Source organism: Haliotis cracherodii, unplaced genomic scaffold (genome assembly GCF_022045235.1).
Source record: "Haliotis cracherodii isolate W230 unplaced genomic scaffold, xgHalCrac1.p SCAF_8, whole genome shotgun sequence".
NCBI classification, from domain to species: domain Eukaryota; kingdom Metazoa; phylum Mollusca; class Gastropoda; order Lepetellida; family Haliotidae; genus Haliotis; species Haliotis cracherodii.
Window position 1 is genome coordinate 58502289 of NW_027266341.1, and position 16978 is coordinate 58519266.

Here is a 16978-nt window from a genome sequence, read left to right on the forward strand (position 1 = left end):
TATATTATGACAGCTGTGGGGTTAGCAACGATTATTTACCCACATGCTTTATACAAGTAATATGAAAAGTCTGTAGTTGTCCCTTTCCGCGACCAGTGTTCGCCTCCCATTAAAATGATATTGGAAATCACACGGGTATGTTTCTTTTATATAATAATGTATAGATGGTCCAGTAGGAGTCATACATAGTAAAAATAATAGATATATTTCAACAGCTGTGGAAGTAGTGACCACTATTTACCCACACGCTATATACAAGTAATATGAAAAGTCTGTAGTTGTCCCTTTCCGCGACCAGTGTTCGTCCCCCATTTAATTGACAATGGAAAATACACAGGGATGGTTCTTTTCAATAATAATATATAGATGGTCCAGTAGGAGTCATACATCGTAAAAATAGTCAATATATTACAACAGCTGTGGGGTTAGCATCGACTATTTACCAACATGCTATATACAAGTAATATGAAAAGTCTGTAGTTGTCCCTTTCCGCGACCAGTGTTCGTCTCCCATTTAATTGATATTGGAAAACACACAGGGGTGTTTATTTTATATAATAATATATAGATGGTCCAGTAGGAGTCATACATAGTAAAAATAATAAATATATTTCAACAGCTGTGGAAGTAGTGACCACTATTTACCCACACGCTATATGCAAGCAATATGAAATGTCTGTAGTTGTCCCTTTCCGCGACCAGTGTTCGTCTCCCATTTAATTGATATTGGAAAACACATAGCGATGTTTCTTTTATACAATAATGTGTAGACGGTCCAGTAGGAGTAATACATAGTAAAAATAATAAATATATTACGACAGCTGTGGAGGTAGTGACCACTATTTACCCACACGCTATATCCAAGCAATATGAAAAGTCTGTAGTTGTCCCTTTCCGCGACCAGTATTCGTCTCCTGGTTATATTATATTGGAAAACACACAGGGATGTTTCTTCTATGTAACAATGTGAAGAGTGACCAGTAGGAGTCATATATAGGAAAAATAATAAATATATTTCAACAGTTGTGGAGGTAGCGATGATTATTTACCCACATGACATATACAAGTAATATGTAATGTCTGTAGTTGTCCCTTTCCGCGATCAGTGTCCGTCTCCCGTTTTATTGACAAAGGAAAATACACATGGATGTTTCTTTTATATAATAATGTGTAGTCTCCAGTAGGAGTCATACATCGTACAAATAATCGTTATATTTTAACAGCTGTGGAGGTTGCGACGATTACTTCCTACACTCAATAGACAAGCAATCTGAACAGTCTTTAGTTGTCCCTTTACCAGACCAATGCCCGTCCCCCGTACACAATAATAATTGTATCATACTAGTTATGTGGTATAGTGGCGATGATTTTACCACAACCTATGCCTGCCAATATATACAGTGTGTAGTTTTCCCTTTCCCAGACCAATGTTTGCGTCCGGTATAAAATAACATGAAACACACTCAATGCTCTTTTTGTCATAATATTGTGTAAGAGTGACATGTCAGTGGACCGAATAGAAGAGGCATTGTATTATACCCATTGTAGGGGTAGCCTATGAGGACTTTTGCACACACCAAGAAAGGCAATATGAAGAGTCTGTAGTTGTCACTTTCCCAGACCAACGTAAGCCTCCCATTTCATTGATGTGTGAAATACACAAGAATATTTCTATTATATAATAATGTGTAGAGTGACCAGTAGGAGTCATACATATATAGTGACCAATCAGAGGCTTGAATATACAAATGATAATTGTATTAAACTAGTTGTACGGGGTTGCGGCGATGATTTACGCACACGCTATATACAAGGCAATAGGAAGATTCTGTTGTTGTCCCTTTCCCAGACGCCCGTTCGCACCCCGTATAAAATGTGGCAAAATATGCAAAGCTCTTTTTTTGATAATGTGTAGGGTGGGTACAAAGAATACATTCTGAAAAACGTTGAATAGATTAAAGTGAGTCAGCATCAATGACACTGGCTTCGAATATCCCATAGCTGTAAAAATGTATTTTTCCATATATTTAATAATTATTCGACGATATATGATGTAATGGAAAAGCTTATATTAAGTCAAGATTCCCCTTTGATAGAAATTATCTTAAATACGATAGTTAACAGAAAATATTGTGCAAAGAAGTGAGCCAACCAGTATATCTGTTTTCCTCTCAGATGACGCACCACTTTTGATAGCAACGTTTGTCTCTAGAAAAAGGAAAAATAGGGATCAGAGTAACATAAAGTGGCCTGTGTTCTGAAAGGAAAGTTCGGCTGCCGTTTGTCAGCTATATTTGTGACTGCGAGAATGCGTATGAAGAAAATGTATGTATATGTCCGTTCTAGTATAAAGTCAAACGGATTTTACAAACGTGCATTTATTTATTGGTTTAGGGTATTGTGATCCATTACCACGATGTCTAAAAAGACTAAATCAAACCACAGATGATCTCAATGGTCACCTCACTAACAGTACAGATAAGAAAATTAATGGCTTTAAATGTTATAAATTTATGTACATTTATAAAACACGTTACAGTACGAATTGTAAGGCTTAGAGCATACAATACTCTCCTTTAACGTTATTTGTTATGAAAATTGTCTCAGAATACGGCGTTCGCTTTTGAGTAATATTTATTCAGACAAAAATGTATGGAATTGTTATAATTTGACTGGGATTTGTCTATTATTAGCCGCGCATTTCGTTTTGGCGTGCGGAAACTTAAATACAGTATAGTTGAACTACACGCGCGTGTACAACAGGCATACCTCTCGATAAACGTAGCGCTGAGGCCTGGTCTGGGAAAGGGACGTATACTGACTCGACCTCTTCACAATCTCGAAGGGAAACTACGCTTAGGGAAATCCCCTATCTGTCGACTGGTTACCGTCTACTGGTATCGGACGCGCATTTCTAATACAAAATTCGTTTTGTGAAGCTCCATAGTATGGCCTTTGTTAAAGTTGGTTCCCGGCTCTCAATGCGTGTCGGCAACTTCCGCAATTTATATGGTGAAATGTACAGACGGGGCCCAGCTTAGTACTTCCTCGTGTCGTGCGATATCGCTGTAAGGATCTTCGCGGTCTGATTTACTGGTTCCATTGATGGTACACGCAGTATCCACTACTTCACACGGAGCCCAGTCACACCGGATTCTTCGCGATTCCTGGGAGTTTGTATCTTCTTCTGTGCGCCGAGTGACCGCGGGATATAAGCGAATAACAAACACGCAACCCCATTTCTGCTTGATCCGGGATGACACGAGGTTTTCGTTGCCAGTAATATACACATCCTATTTTTACGTAGAAATCATACACATGTCGCTCATTTCGCGACATATGTCGCGATTACAAAAGGTAAACAATAAAGGCGACAAAACCTTTTTCCATATTCATCAGAAATCTCTGGTAAAACCAGAGTCGATTGTACTATTTCGACTATCATGACCATGTGTTTATGAATCACTATTAACTAGTAATGACACCAGGTAATTGCGAAAAGGTGAGCGTATCCTGCCCCACCGGTGACACGTTTTACAAACACATGCAAAGGCAAGTCAGTTGTTCACCTGAAAAAAACACGGGAACATATGGTACAAGTCAAAATAGGGCATGTATCGGACATAATTTTTGTAACATGCGTCAAATTTAGAAATGGCCCCCACATGTCTACCACAAGACGTTTGGAAAGCTTTACTGAGGCCTGGAATGTTGTAACCCTGATCTGTGGATTTTGTCACTCTGAATATTCTCTCTGCACAGATCTAACTGGTCTCTTTTATTTCTAGCTCAGGTGGGTAAATCAATGGAAGAGAATTGGATAATTGACCATTATTTAACTATATCAGATCATCGATGCACCCAATGCGTCTTTATAAGACCCTCGTTGTATAGTCCCCCTAGATGATATACCTGAAACTTAAGTTAAATGACTTGGCAAATTCGATCCTAGTATTGATTTTGCCAATTTGAGAAGATATTCTGACTCGAGTGCTTAAAGAAGGAAATCAGCAAGAGAGGGAGCACAATTGGTGCCCATGGGGAATGCCTGCTTCTTGCCGGAATGTCCTATACCCACATTTCACACACATATGTTTTCAATGATGAAGTCCAGAATTTCACAAACTGATTCACAGTGAACTTCCGACGACTTTGATTTCATTTTTGACAAATGTCCTGAACCTCTATGGTGGTTATGGTGAAATTGGGTTTAACGTCGCGTCCAAGATTATTGCACTTAAATAGCGACGCGCATGTACGTGTGTGTGTGTATGGCTGATTGTACTAGTCCGGACTGATGCCGATTTATAGTGCTAGCCCACTGAGATACCATGCCGCAGTTTAACATGAATACCCCACTCAGACACAGTATACTGACTCCTAGCCGACCAGTCCTTGTTTTAGCCCCTTAATGTCGAGCGCAAGACAGGGTAACAACAAGTACCATCTTTTAACGTCTTTTGGTATGACGCGGCCGGAGATCGAACCTCGGACCTTCCGCTCTCCGGGCGGACGCTCTACCACTTGACCACGGAAGCGGTCTGAACCTCTATGAAGATAGAGATGCAACAACATGGTCATCACGTTCAGTAACAAATGCCAAATGGATCAAGGAATGAAGTTTTTACTAAAGTTTGTCGTGGGGAATAGTGGTGTCGAAAGTGGAAAATTCAAATGTTTTGACATAACTGAAGATTTTTCATTTCTAAAATGTCCAGCAAAATTCAAAGTTTTAGAGAATGCACCGGTATAAATTCCACTTATCTTAAATATCTTCTTTTGCTTTTATTCATGGAAGAATCAATAAATGAAATAATCATTATAAATAAAAGCAACTAAATAACCTTAACGATGACGTCACTTGGAGGCTGCCAACGGACGTGCTTCACCCATGGGGTTCAGTTGATACGGGCGACTTAGGTTAGAATGACGTAAATCAGTTACCAGGTGCTAACATTGGTCAACCAAGGTTACTTGGGGGATACCTTGGCCATCACGGGTTCGCCTCCGCCGTACCCGTGAACATCGAGGTTAGAGTAGATCTTCAACAGCCAATGCCTGTCGTAAGAGGCGACTATGCTTGTCGTAAGAGGTGACCAAGGGGATCGGGAGGTCAGACTTGCTGACATGGTTGATGCACGTCATCGTATCCCAATCGATGCTCACTATGTCAATCACTGGATTGTCTGGCCCAGACTCGAATATTTACAGACCACCGTCATACAGATGTTATATTGCTGAGTGCGGCGTTAAACAACAAACAATCAAAAACAAAATCACGTTGGTCGTCCTGGGTTTTTTTTAAAAACGAACTCAAGCTGAGTCAAGCATAATACACCACATCTGGCAATCAGGGCTGACGAGATTCAACTAGTGCTAATCAGGCACAACCTAGGGTCGTATCCGAAATAAAACACATTAAGTGCAACATTGGGTTATACCTTTGTCAACAGGGGTCACCTGGATAGTCCTGGATTTTGATGGGGTTTTTCCGAAATGATAATTAGGCTCTTAGTTTTAATTTTTTTAAATATATCTGGTAAATGATCTAATAGCTTAATGTATACAAGAGGAAGCGTGTTTTATAATACTGCGCCTCTCATCGACATCTGTGTGTATCCGTTTAAGGAATGCCATATTGTCTTGTGGAAAAAGAATATCGTATATCCTAGAAAATGACAAGTGCTTGGTGTTCACGTGGTAGATCTACCATTACTATGGTCAATCGTTTCACAGAATTATTATTATTAACATTATCGGTGTTACTGGACAAATACGGATTTGAAATATCGACATGGATACTGTTATTGACTTTGATAATGTTATTGACTTCAAAACACACGGCACAATAGTCGCTATTCAGACAACACAAAAATACATTTTATAACAACACCTTCGATGCTAAAATGCATGTTATTACAGTGTCTTCTAACATTTACATTAGGAAAGAACCCGATATATTTACCTTAGAACTATAATTCAATGCAGTCAGTAGGCAGGGATAAAATACCTATCGGGGATTCCCCTGACATGCGCAGACCACGAGTAGTGATATGGCCAATGATATATATTTCAGCAAGTTTCTTCGATGCACTATGTACCAATCTGTTACCACAAACTGATTTAATGACATTAGGCATAGCTGTCATTATATGAACATTATATATAAATATTATATTTACTTGTGGTTCATGTAGATACAAAATATCCAAATACTGATACTTATGTCTCTATCTGCTGTAAGAAATGACTAGTATCTTACGTATCAATGTAAGCTATATGAATAAACAATATCAGTGAAAACGTTGATTTTTTTTTAAACTCTCGTCTCTTGTTTATTCAATTTCATTTATTATGTCTAAACTCTGAAGCAAACGTTCAGGTATTATGTATAATAAAAAACATAATAACTGTTTATACGTTTTAACTGGAACTGACATTGTTCGATGCCCGTGTTTTTTCAGTGAGTGGAAGACGGCAGTATTATCGTGTTGTCAGCATGTTTGATACAAAAAATAGCACGAAAACATTACCAGGCCTGATAACTTGATGTTGAGACATCTGAGCAGAAAGGGTAATCCAGAGACAGTAAATGGGATTCCCCAACGTTCCGTAGTGATGAAAATAGTCCGCTTCGGTGGGCGTTGCTTAATTTATTTAATATCCTATTGGGGAATTAATGTAATAACACGTGACCAATTCAGCTAATCAGAATACAGGAATTACAATGAACACAACGAAACTATAATTATTTAAGTTGGTTTTTTTTGTTTTTAGGAGTGAGTATAGTCTTACGCTGCTTTTAGCAATATGCCAGCAATACCACGGCGAGGACACCAAATATGGGCTTCGCACATTGTACCCATGTCAGGAATCGAACCCGGTTCTTCGATGTGACGAGCGTACGCTTTAACCACTGAGCTACCCCAGCGCCCTTGATTTTAGGAACTTAGGGAATACTTTGTGATCTATGAGTTGAGGAACAGGCGTTTTGGTGTTTGTGTTTGTGTTAGCGTGTTAGCGCGCGTGCGTGCGTGCGTGCGTGCGTGCGTGTGTGTGTGTGTGTGCGGTGTTTTGTGTGTTCGTTGTGTCCCTCAGCTACCAGGATCCGCTGTTCTCCTCCTATACATATCACAGTATTACCTAACAGCTCATTACGACATGTATTACCCCCGTTAGTCTCCATCCATCACATATATGATATTGCATCACATATAAACCACCTAAAATAATAAAAATGTGGTGGAGGGGGGTCATGAATAATGCATACTTTTATATATGTAATATACAAACATGCGTTTGAAAGGAGACCTACATTTTGCCTGGAACGAAAACCCCGACTAGAAACGAAACAGGACAATGTAAGTATACTACTCAAAAGAAGTTAAGGATCACCTGATTCTTTCATATCACAATAGTTAATCTATCATGCCATGACAGATTAACATTACCAATATGAAAGAATCGGGTGATCCTTAACTTCTTTTGAGGAGTATATTTCATTTCCGTAGATTCCTTGGGTTATAATCACTGCGTTTTTACATAAGTATATACAGACTGCATACCCGGAATACGTATGACTACGATGAAACCTCGTTAAACCAGTCAGAGAGTCCCTGTTGAAACCTCCCTGATTAATGCATTTCCTGATTAATGAATAAAAGGTTGGTTTACTGTTGCTGTAAATAGTACAGTTATTCCCAACAGAGTCGTCCTGAAGGTGGGGTGTCCGGATTAATGAGGTTCCAGTGTATGAATTTGGACACATTCCTCCCTGGTATGTGATAATGTTTCTGACGAGTCATTACGAAATATTTATCATCACCATAAAATACACGTGCTATATATATTCATATAAATAATATAACTAAAAAGATCTCTATAATAATATTAGAACATTGTGTATAAATTTAGGTTGACGAAACCCACGTTTTAAGTGTAGGTGTTAATTTGGTTTTCTAACGTTTCTGAATATGCACTCTATGTCTTTAGTAAGGCAATTTACAAAGGGTAGTTAATATTAAATGATACAGCATTTAAATTTTCTGCAATCACAAGCGATCATTCAATTGCAAGGTGAGTCGTACAGATTCTTGACCCGGCATATGAATCAGGTATGCGATTCGTATAAGCTGTATACAAGTAATATACTCTAATTATGAAAGTAAATGGAAGCGAGATCCTACAATGCAAAACCAAAATGTGCATGCACTACTTACCATTCCCCTCTGCTGCTGAGAACGCCGAGTTGACTAACCTGGGATGCTTGAACTGAGAGGCTCTGCTGAAATGCCCAGTAAAATTTCCGATCAGGGGAATCCCCTCGAGCATGCGCAGACATGCAGGAAAGTCAGCCGCCAAGCTAACGAAACTGTTGTAGCTGGACCTTGCGCTCTACTTTAAGAAACACCCTGAAAGTAATAGTCAGCTGTACTGGATATATGTAATAATAATTGATGCATGCATGCATGCACTTGTAAACAAGATACTATAGCACTGAGTAACCACCCATGCATACCATGACATAAACAATTTTATACAAGTTTATCCAGAACATTATCTTTCCAAATTTTACTTCCTTAATCATTAACATCCACGTGTTGAGGTATGAATAGTACAGGGAATCTGTATAATCCCTGAAATTTTCAAAGTCTTAAAATATATATGTTTATGTACAGGAAAGTCATTGCAGTTTGGATACATACATACATACATACGTAGGCACACACACACACACACACACACACACACACACACACACACACACACACACACACACACACACACACACACACACACACACACACACACACACACACACACACACACATACATACACACACACACATACATGGTCTTTTAAACACGATTTATGAATGCATTACAAAAAATACCGTACTTTCAAGTAAATATAAATGCAAAATGAATTATAACACTTGTTTGTATTTATTTTGTTTGATAGTACCAAACAGAAACGGTTGCTCAGACGATAAAATCAAGATAAAAAAAATGCCGTGTCCAAATCAATCAATATTATTGGGAGTATCACGGTTCTGTCCTCGCTGTGTTCACCATTGTCATACAAGTCTGAGACCAGGGCCCACTTGCACAAAGCGATCTTAGCGCTAAGATGGTTGTAACTCCCATAATTTAACATAGGCTTACGATAGTCTTTGCGCTAAGATCGCTTTGTGCAAGTGGGCCCAGCTGCACCACTTCAGGCTTCCACACAGCATTAAGCTGATGTGTCTTTATTTATAAACAGCCGGGCAAAAGAAACTATACACCCGTGTTTGATGATGGCTAACGTAAAACTAAAAGATATAGTTATTCGATAGTGATGTATTTGACCCGAGTACCATAGTTGTGTTTTGGAGTTTGCAGTGTTACGGCAACTGTCTTCGTCCTGGTAACGTTTTGCGAACGTATATATATTTGTTTTCAAGTGTACGCTTTCGTTTTGCCCTTCACTTTAAATATTGTTCAAAGCGGCGTTAAACCAAACACACACAGGATAGGCGTTATCGCTTTACATGCTGTTAGTGGTCTATAGTTTCTCACGGCACTGTCAAAAGATGTATATAACTACATCATGATTTTGTTTACCACTCGATTATCATTCCCATGATATAGTCCCTTTTGTCAACATCCTCAGTTAGGTTTACTTGTCTTGTTGTTTAACGCCACGCTCAGCAATATTCCAGCTATATGACGGCGGTCTGTAAAGAATCGAGTCTGGACCAGACATGAGCATCGGTCTACGCAATTGGGGTACCATGAATGAATCAACCAAGTCCGCGAGCCTGACCACCCGATCCCGTTAGTCGCCTCTTACGACTAGCATAGTCGCCTTTTGCGGCATTCAGTTAGCCGAATATTGAAAACTTTAATACGCCAATACTCCCTACACTCATTTTATACTACTCAAAAGAAGTTTTACAGATTAACTATAGTAAGGGACTGGTCATTTATATTATAGGGTGGGGTGGGGGTGGGGACTGTGAGATTGGGGTTGGGTCATAAAAGCGGGGGTCGCCAAACTTTGTCACATCTGTAGGGAGAGAGGGTGGCGGGAAGCGATTTTCAAATACTTTTTATAAATTTGAACAATAGTTAGGGACTGATCACTTTTTATAAGGAGGATGTGTGTGTGCGTGCGTGCGTGCGTGCGTGCGTGCGTGCGTGCGTGTGCGCTTGCGTGGGTGCGTGTGTGTGTGTGATAAATAAATGCTACGTTTTTGGGGTGGGTGGAGTGAAAAACAGTTTCACCCACCCAACCCTATGATAAATGACCAGTTCCCTATATAAAAGAATCGGATGTTCTTTAAGTTCTTTTGCGTAGTACATACTATATATCAACGTGACCGTTTCAGCTATCGGAACGTTTATGATTAGATTATTTGCGATAACGTCATGTCATACTAACCTTATCATAGTCATAGAACGTTGTTAGGTACATAACTTCAGTCGCCATTAAATGACCATGAAGTTTCTGACACTGATGTGCGTCACGTGGTATGTAGTCACCGGCATCAGCGACATCGCACCAACTCCTCCTATGGGCTGGACGACGAGGGGACTGTACGACTGCCGCGTCAACTGTGCAGCCGGATTGGAGACTTGCCTCAGGTCAGAAAGCACAAGTGCGTGTGTGCGTGCGTGTTCATGTATTTCCGCGCGTTTTTGTGAGTAAATACGATGTACGTGGGGATAAATGGCACCTTGACGATTCCAGGTGACCGGTACTATGAGCCGACGGAAGACGATCGGGTAGTGTGTGTGACCTGCATGGTTGTGGGTCAACGAGATGTGGATCGTGTTGCTTCGTGCTAATTGGCTAGTTCACGCATCTTATCAACGCACATGTATGATTATGTTGGAGTCTTACATTGTATTAGCCGTAATGTTCGAGTGAGTGAGTGAGTATGGTTTTACGCCGCTTTTAGCAATATTCCAGCAATATCACGGCTGGGGACACCAGAAATGGGCTTCACACAATGTACCCATGTCGGGAATCGAAAACGGGTCTTCGGCGTGACGAGCGAACGCTTTAACCCTAGGCTCCCCGATCGCCCCCGTAAGGTTAGAGGGTAGGTAAACTGTGGTTTAACGTTTCGTCCAAGATTATTGCACTTATAAATGTGCACGAGTGCCAATATCGCTTCACGCGCACCAGTGTATTGTTTCCCTCACCCACTGTTGATGTCATTCAAACGTTATTGTGACGTAAGTTCGGACTGACGTCACTTAGAATTGACCTTCACTTTGTGTGAGTTCATTGGAGTATGAACCTTCATAGAGTGCGGGTCAAACTGTATGAACGTCGGAGCGTATGGATGGACAACTTGCTCTTCAGAAACATCTTACGCAGCACATGTGTTCAAATCATGCCGATCATTGAAAGGTGAATAAAGATGCGTATTTATAGATTGCGGGAGACGGTCAATGTCAGCCTAGGCACGGATCGAGTCGATACTACGATAGTTTAGATGTGCATTTCTTCGTTTGTTCATTAGGATAGGCCGCAGCGAGGATATTCGTAAACAATCATGCAGTCACGCTCTCTGACAATTCTCAATGTATACTGAAACGCTGAGACCAAGAATAAAGGTTCTAAATGATCAGAAAGAACGCTTATATGTAGGTTTTCGTGCTAGGGAATTCCAAGGGGTTTCCCCAGGACTGTGGAAGTAGTCCGTCAGTGTTGGCGTCATTTCAAGAACACGGTCTCGTGAAAAACGTATGAACGTCAAATTGTGTCGTTCATACACTTATGAACGTCAATTTCGCGGTCATGTGACCGACCTCTAGTCAAATGGAAAAGCCGTATATCGTGTAAACTTCAAATTTAAAAATTATACTAGAAAAGACGTCATTGCTAAGAACGTTGACCTCATTCGATTGTGATTTTCTAAGACGGCGGTCGTTATCAGTGCATTTTTCTGAGGTGGATCTCAAGCGGTTTAAGAAATAATGGGCAATAAAGAAATTATTATACTCCCATATGCGTCATACTGATTTTACGAAACTCATGAATTCATGTATTACCCTATAAGCCTCGCTCTCGCTCGGGAAATATAAGAATTCGGACACTCGTTCCGTAAAACCAATATGACACACATGTGCTTACGTCACAGTCGATCTCAGGTGAGGTCGTGACAGTACTAAAATGAATGATCTGACGTCGAATCTTGTGATAGGGGATTGAGAAACCCACAAATCACATGTGTAATAATGAGGTCACGCGCATTACACCATTGTTGACGCAATGTTCAAAGACGTCACGATAGTGATGACGTTCAAAAGACATTATGTGGATAATTTAAAAATTAATAATTTGTGCCCCACTGATCTAACGAGTATGGTTCTGGAAACTCAAAAAAAAATTGAACACGTTTCGTTAAGTCAGTACGACACACACAAGGATCTCTGTCTCCGTTTCAGCCAAACCATGATCAAGCAGATGGCTGATACCATGGCAACAGATGGATATCGAGACGCTGGCTACACGTACCTTCTCATAGGGGACTGTTGGTCGGAGAAGAGGCGGAACACACAAGGGAGACTACTCTCCGACAGAAGCCGGTTCCCTGATGGCATCGCGTCACTGGCTCAATATGTAAGCAGTAGTAGGGGTGAGTGAGTGTGTTTGGTTTAACGCTGCTTTGAACAGTACTTGAGTGATACCACGTCGTGTCAGTTTAATGATATAGGAAAGCCCGATGAGAGGCAGTCGTTTACCTATTCTGGGACGCAACACTACAAAGCGAATTGCGGCGCCCCATAGAAAAGACTTCGGTGACACTGTAAGTTCCTTACATAATGATATTTCAGCTCCATTCCAAGAACTTGAAACTTGGACTTCACATGGATCTAGGGATTATAACCGAGAATGGGTATCCGGGATCTAAAGGTCACGTGACTGCAGACGTGGGTGACATGGCAGCGTGGGGAGTAGACATGATCTACGTTGATGGGGTTGCTGAGGATGTCAAGGAATTGGAAACTAGTGAGTTCTCTAAATGTATATAAATGAGTGAGAGTATTTCATTCCCATGTATATCACGGCGTGTCAGCTTAAGGTCGGATGTTTATTTGTTTGTTTGTTGTTTAACGTCGCACTAAGCAATATTACAGCTTTATGACTGCGGTCTGTAAAATAATCGATTTTGGGCCAGATAATCCAGTGATTGATATCATGAGCATCGATCCAAGCAATAGGGATACGACGACATGCATCAACCAAATCAGCAATCCCGTTAGTCGCCTCTTACGACAAGCAAAGTCACCTTTTACGGCAATCATGTGTTGCTGAAAACCTATTCCAGCCCGGATCTTCACGTGGGATGAAAGCCCTAAGTGATACAGGTATCAGCCGTTTGCCACTTTGGTGAAACCCATGATCACGGGTTCTAGTGCTGACAAACCAAGGATCATAATCAGTGCGAATCTGGGATTAGAACCCTCGATCATGGCCATTGGATTGGTGTAACATTCTTTTTGCTATTTATTGTATTTTTTCAGGTGCTATATTCCTCGACAAGTCCATTAACTCCACTGGGTGGTCTCCCCTTGTTTCATGTGGTTGGCCTGCACGCCTTGTCCATGCTAATGTTACGGTGAGTGTTTGGTTAATTGTTCGACAAGTATTTTCATTCCAATAGATCATTTATTCAAATGTATATTGCTTGCTACGATATAAGTGCATAATTTGGACGTGAAGTTAATATTGCCATGACCCTTGGAGACCCGGGTTAGAACTGGTCTTCAGGAACCCATGCTTGTCGTAAGAGGCGACTAACGGGATCGGGTGATTAATGGCCTTAGCATCACCTTGAGTCAACCTGCCAGGCAATATTCCAAACATACAATCTGTGATGCCAGGCAACATTCCAAACATACAATCTGTGATGCCAGGCAACATTCCAAACATACAATCTGTGATGCCAGGCAACATTCCAAACATACAATCTGTGATGCCAGGCAACATTCCAAACATACAATCTGTGATGCCAGGCAACATTCCAAACATAACAATTTGTGATGCAGGAATGCACTTACATTTTCTCATACATATTTCTAAAAACATAATGAGAATGACATAGGGACTACAGTTTCAGTCACAAAATACTAATTTCCAGCTTGATTAGATTACAAGCCAGTGTACCCGTGAAGATATCGGGGTAGAATAGGTCTTCAGCAACCCATGCTTGCCGTAAAAGGTGACTATGCTTGTCGTAAAAGGTTACTAACAGGATCGGGTGGTCAGGCTCGCTGACTTGGTTGATCATGTTAATGCATGTCATCGTATCCCATTGGCGTGGATCGATGCACATGATATCAAACACTGGATTGTCTGGGCCAGACTCGATTATTTACAGACTGTCGTCATAGCGTGTGGCGTTAAACAACAAATAAACAAGTAACATCGCCGTGCACTACGTGACACATATGAATTCTTTTAGCCTAATTATGACGTCATCAAGGGAGTGTGCCACACGTTTCGGAGTACGAAGAGACTGAGTTACACCTCCACGTGGAACAGCATCTACTACACCTCACTCTTCTTCACACCTGACGAATACAACATCAGCAGCCACCAAGGGCAAGGTCGATGGAACGATTTGGGTCTGGTAAGTCAAAAACTGTTGACTTCACGTTGATGAGAAAAGCATTTCTTACAAAATACCACCAACATATTTCAGTACGTAAACAAATTCATTGTGCTGCGCGGAGTTTTTCTCCATCTTTGCTCATCTAGGACTATATCTATTTCCCTTAATACTGCTATAAAACCCTAAATACAGAGCCACCTCAAACCAATGCAATGGTAATAATATAGGCAGTATCCACTTAAAGGCGGACTGTGTTCCACGATCTTGTACGCAATTTTGCTCATGGTATGGACGTTTATCAGTGTCAATTTGAGACATTGAGTGTAGCTAGGGTATTCGTCAAATTCTGGACTAATAAACACCATGAAATATGAGTTACAATGACGTTTGCTAGGACTCAATTGACGGAGCAGAGGGGTAGCATTGCGGTTAACACGCAGAAGACAAGGGTTCGATTCCGACTTGGGTACAACGTGTGAATTCCCCAAACTCCCCACAGCGATATCCCGTTCGCGTAGCTCTCTACCGTATTGCGATGTTGCCGAGTGTGTAACGAAGGTGTCATGCGCTGGGATGGAGCTTGCAGCTTCCAAGACAATGGAGTTAACTGAAAGTAACTGTACATTTACAGTCAGTTAACTCCCTTGCCGCGGGAAGATGATTTTTGGTGTCCACCGCCGTGATATTGCTGGAATATTGCTAAAGGCGGTGTAAAACCACACTCACTCACTGCCTATTGTCAAGTATTTGATTGGATGGATCACAGGAATCGGTGAGTCAGTGAGTGAGTGAGTTGTGTTTAACGCCGCTCTTAACAGTATTCCAGTTGTATCGCGGCGTGTCAGTTTAATGTGGGAGGAAAGCCCGAAGTGATGCAGGTCTCAGACGTTTATCACTTCGGTGAAACCTACGAGCACGGGTATGGTGCTGACAAACCTAGAAACATAATCGGGGCGAACTGGGATTCGAATCCACAATCATAGGTTTCTGGCGTGTCCACGGGACGCAACTCTGAACAGCGAATCGCGGCGCCTTACACGACTGGGCCACCCGTGCCCCCCAGGAATCGGTAGTTGTACTCAAATTAGAATATAATTTCCTAAGACCCCTGTATCCTTCGAGTCCAATTAAAAAATAGTACCAGCATTTGTGCATACAGCTACGAATTGTTGAGGTGATATAAGCCACACACGACGTCAAACTTAATTTGTATTTTTTTCTTTATCAGTTCCCCCAAGAAACATGTGGAAATACGTAGAGTATGTATGTGTGGGTTTCGATGACACTTGCGATACTAGAGACAATGAATAGTTTTACCATATCAGCTGCTGCTGGGATCCAGTGGACTGCCGGAGACGTGCACACATACTCAGCTGTCATTCTGGGCCATGCTCAACTCCCCTCTATTTCTTGGTTCCGATTTGCGCCACCTAGCGGCTGCTGACAAGGACATCGTGCTGCGGAAGCCCATCATTGAGCTCGATCAGGACACTCTCGACAACACCCCATTGATCAAAGCACAGGTGACATTCACTTTCCAAAGTAGTAAGCAGCAATCCCGTGAAGATCCGAGTCAGGAAATGTCTTCAGCAACCCATTCTTGTCGTAAAAGTCGACTAATGGGATTGGGTGGTCAGTTGACTTGGTTGATGCATGTCATCGTATCCCAGTTGCGTCGATCGATGCTCATGATGTCAATCACTGGATTGTTTGATCCAGACTCGATTATTTACAGACAGGCGTCATATACATGTGTTGTTGAAATATTGTTGAGTGCGGCGTTAAACAACAAACAAACAAAGAGTAATCAGCAATTGCAATTAAAAGGAAAACGCTAACTTGTTAAAACACTAGGGTGTATTAATGAAGACGTGTTTTTCAATTGTAACACCATATATAAAATAAACTATTAAACAAGCCAAGAGACATGCAAAAACTCATTCAAGAACCATGAAACAAGCTTTCCCATTTACCATACTTATGCTTATAACACAGACGGACCAATTCTACGAATGAACGATCCATGTCATTTTGAGATACCTTTAACTTTAACTTTTCGTGTAATTCAGTACGGACCGGAAGTGCAGGTGTGGCACCGTTTCCTGTCGTATGCCGACCACGCAGTGCTCGTCGTATCCTGGGGTCCCCCGGAAGTCATCCCACGGCCCATAGTGACCAACCTCACACTTCAGGACGCGGGGGTCAATTTGCAACCAGCTTATAGTGTGCAGGATCTACCCAGTGGCCAGGCGATTGGTCACTACTTCACTGATGACGTCATGATGATACACGGGGCACCTGTCACTATCTTCCCTGCTGGGAACATCTTGCTTAAGGCTGTCTCGGAGCACTAAACTTCAGAT

The 16978-nt window shown here is 41.3% G+C and overlaps 2 protein-coding genes across 3 annotated transcripts in view; one reads left to right on the plus strand and one right to left on the minus strand.

The window, feature by feature from the left end:
* Positions 1 to 8317, minus strand: part of LOC139449379 (uncharacterized) — a 39678-nt gene extending 31361 nt beyond the window's left edge. Inside the window, exon 1 of one of the 2 annotated variants that reach the window (XM_071230739.1) lies at positions 8220 to 8317. The gene's annotated coding sequence lies outside the window, so the exon portion shown is untranslated. Of the gene's footprint in view, positions 1 to 2828; positions 2851 to 8219 lie in introns of those variants that run through there. The other variant, XM_071230738.1, reaches the window with a different exon arrangement.
* Positions 8318 to 10432: 2115 nt separating this feature from the next.
* Positions 10433 to 16969, plus strand: LOC139451103 (alpha-N-acetylgalactosaminidase-like). The gene is made up of 7 exons (XM_071232901.1): positions 10433 to 10629; positions 12445 to 12619; positions 12835 to 13009; positions 13525 to 13619; positions 14466 to 14633; positions 15941 to 16138; positions 16685 to 16969. Exons 1-7 carry the CDS (start codon positions 10478 to 10480, stop codon positions 16967 to 16969), a joined length of 1248 nt encoding a protein of 415 aa, XP_071089002.1. The 5' UTR covers positions 10433 to 10477.
* The last annotated feature ends 9 nt before the right edge of the window (positions 16970 to 16978 follow it).

Coding starts and splice junctions, on each gene's coding strand:
- LOC139451103 (XM_071232901.1), top strand. CDS start 10,478: ATGACCATGAAGTTTCTGACACTGATGTGCGTCACGTGGTATGTAGTC. Junction 12,620..12,834: donor TCGCGTCACTGGCTCAATAT/GTAAGCAGTAGT, acceptor ATGATATTTCAG/CTCCATTCCAAGAACTTGAA. Junction 13,010..13,524: donor TGTCAAGGAATTGGAAACTA/GTGAGTTCTCTA, acceptor GTATTTTTTCAG/GTGCTATATTCCTCGACAAG.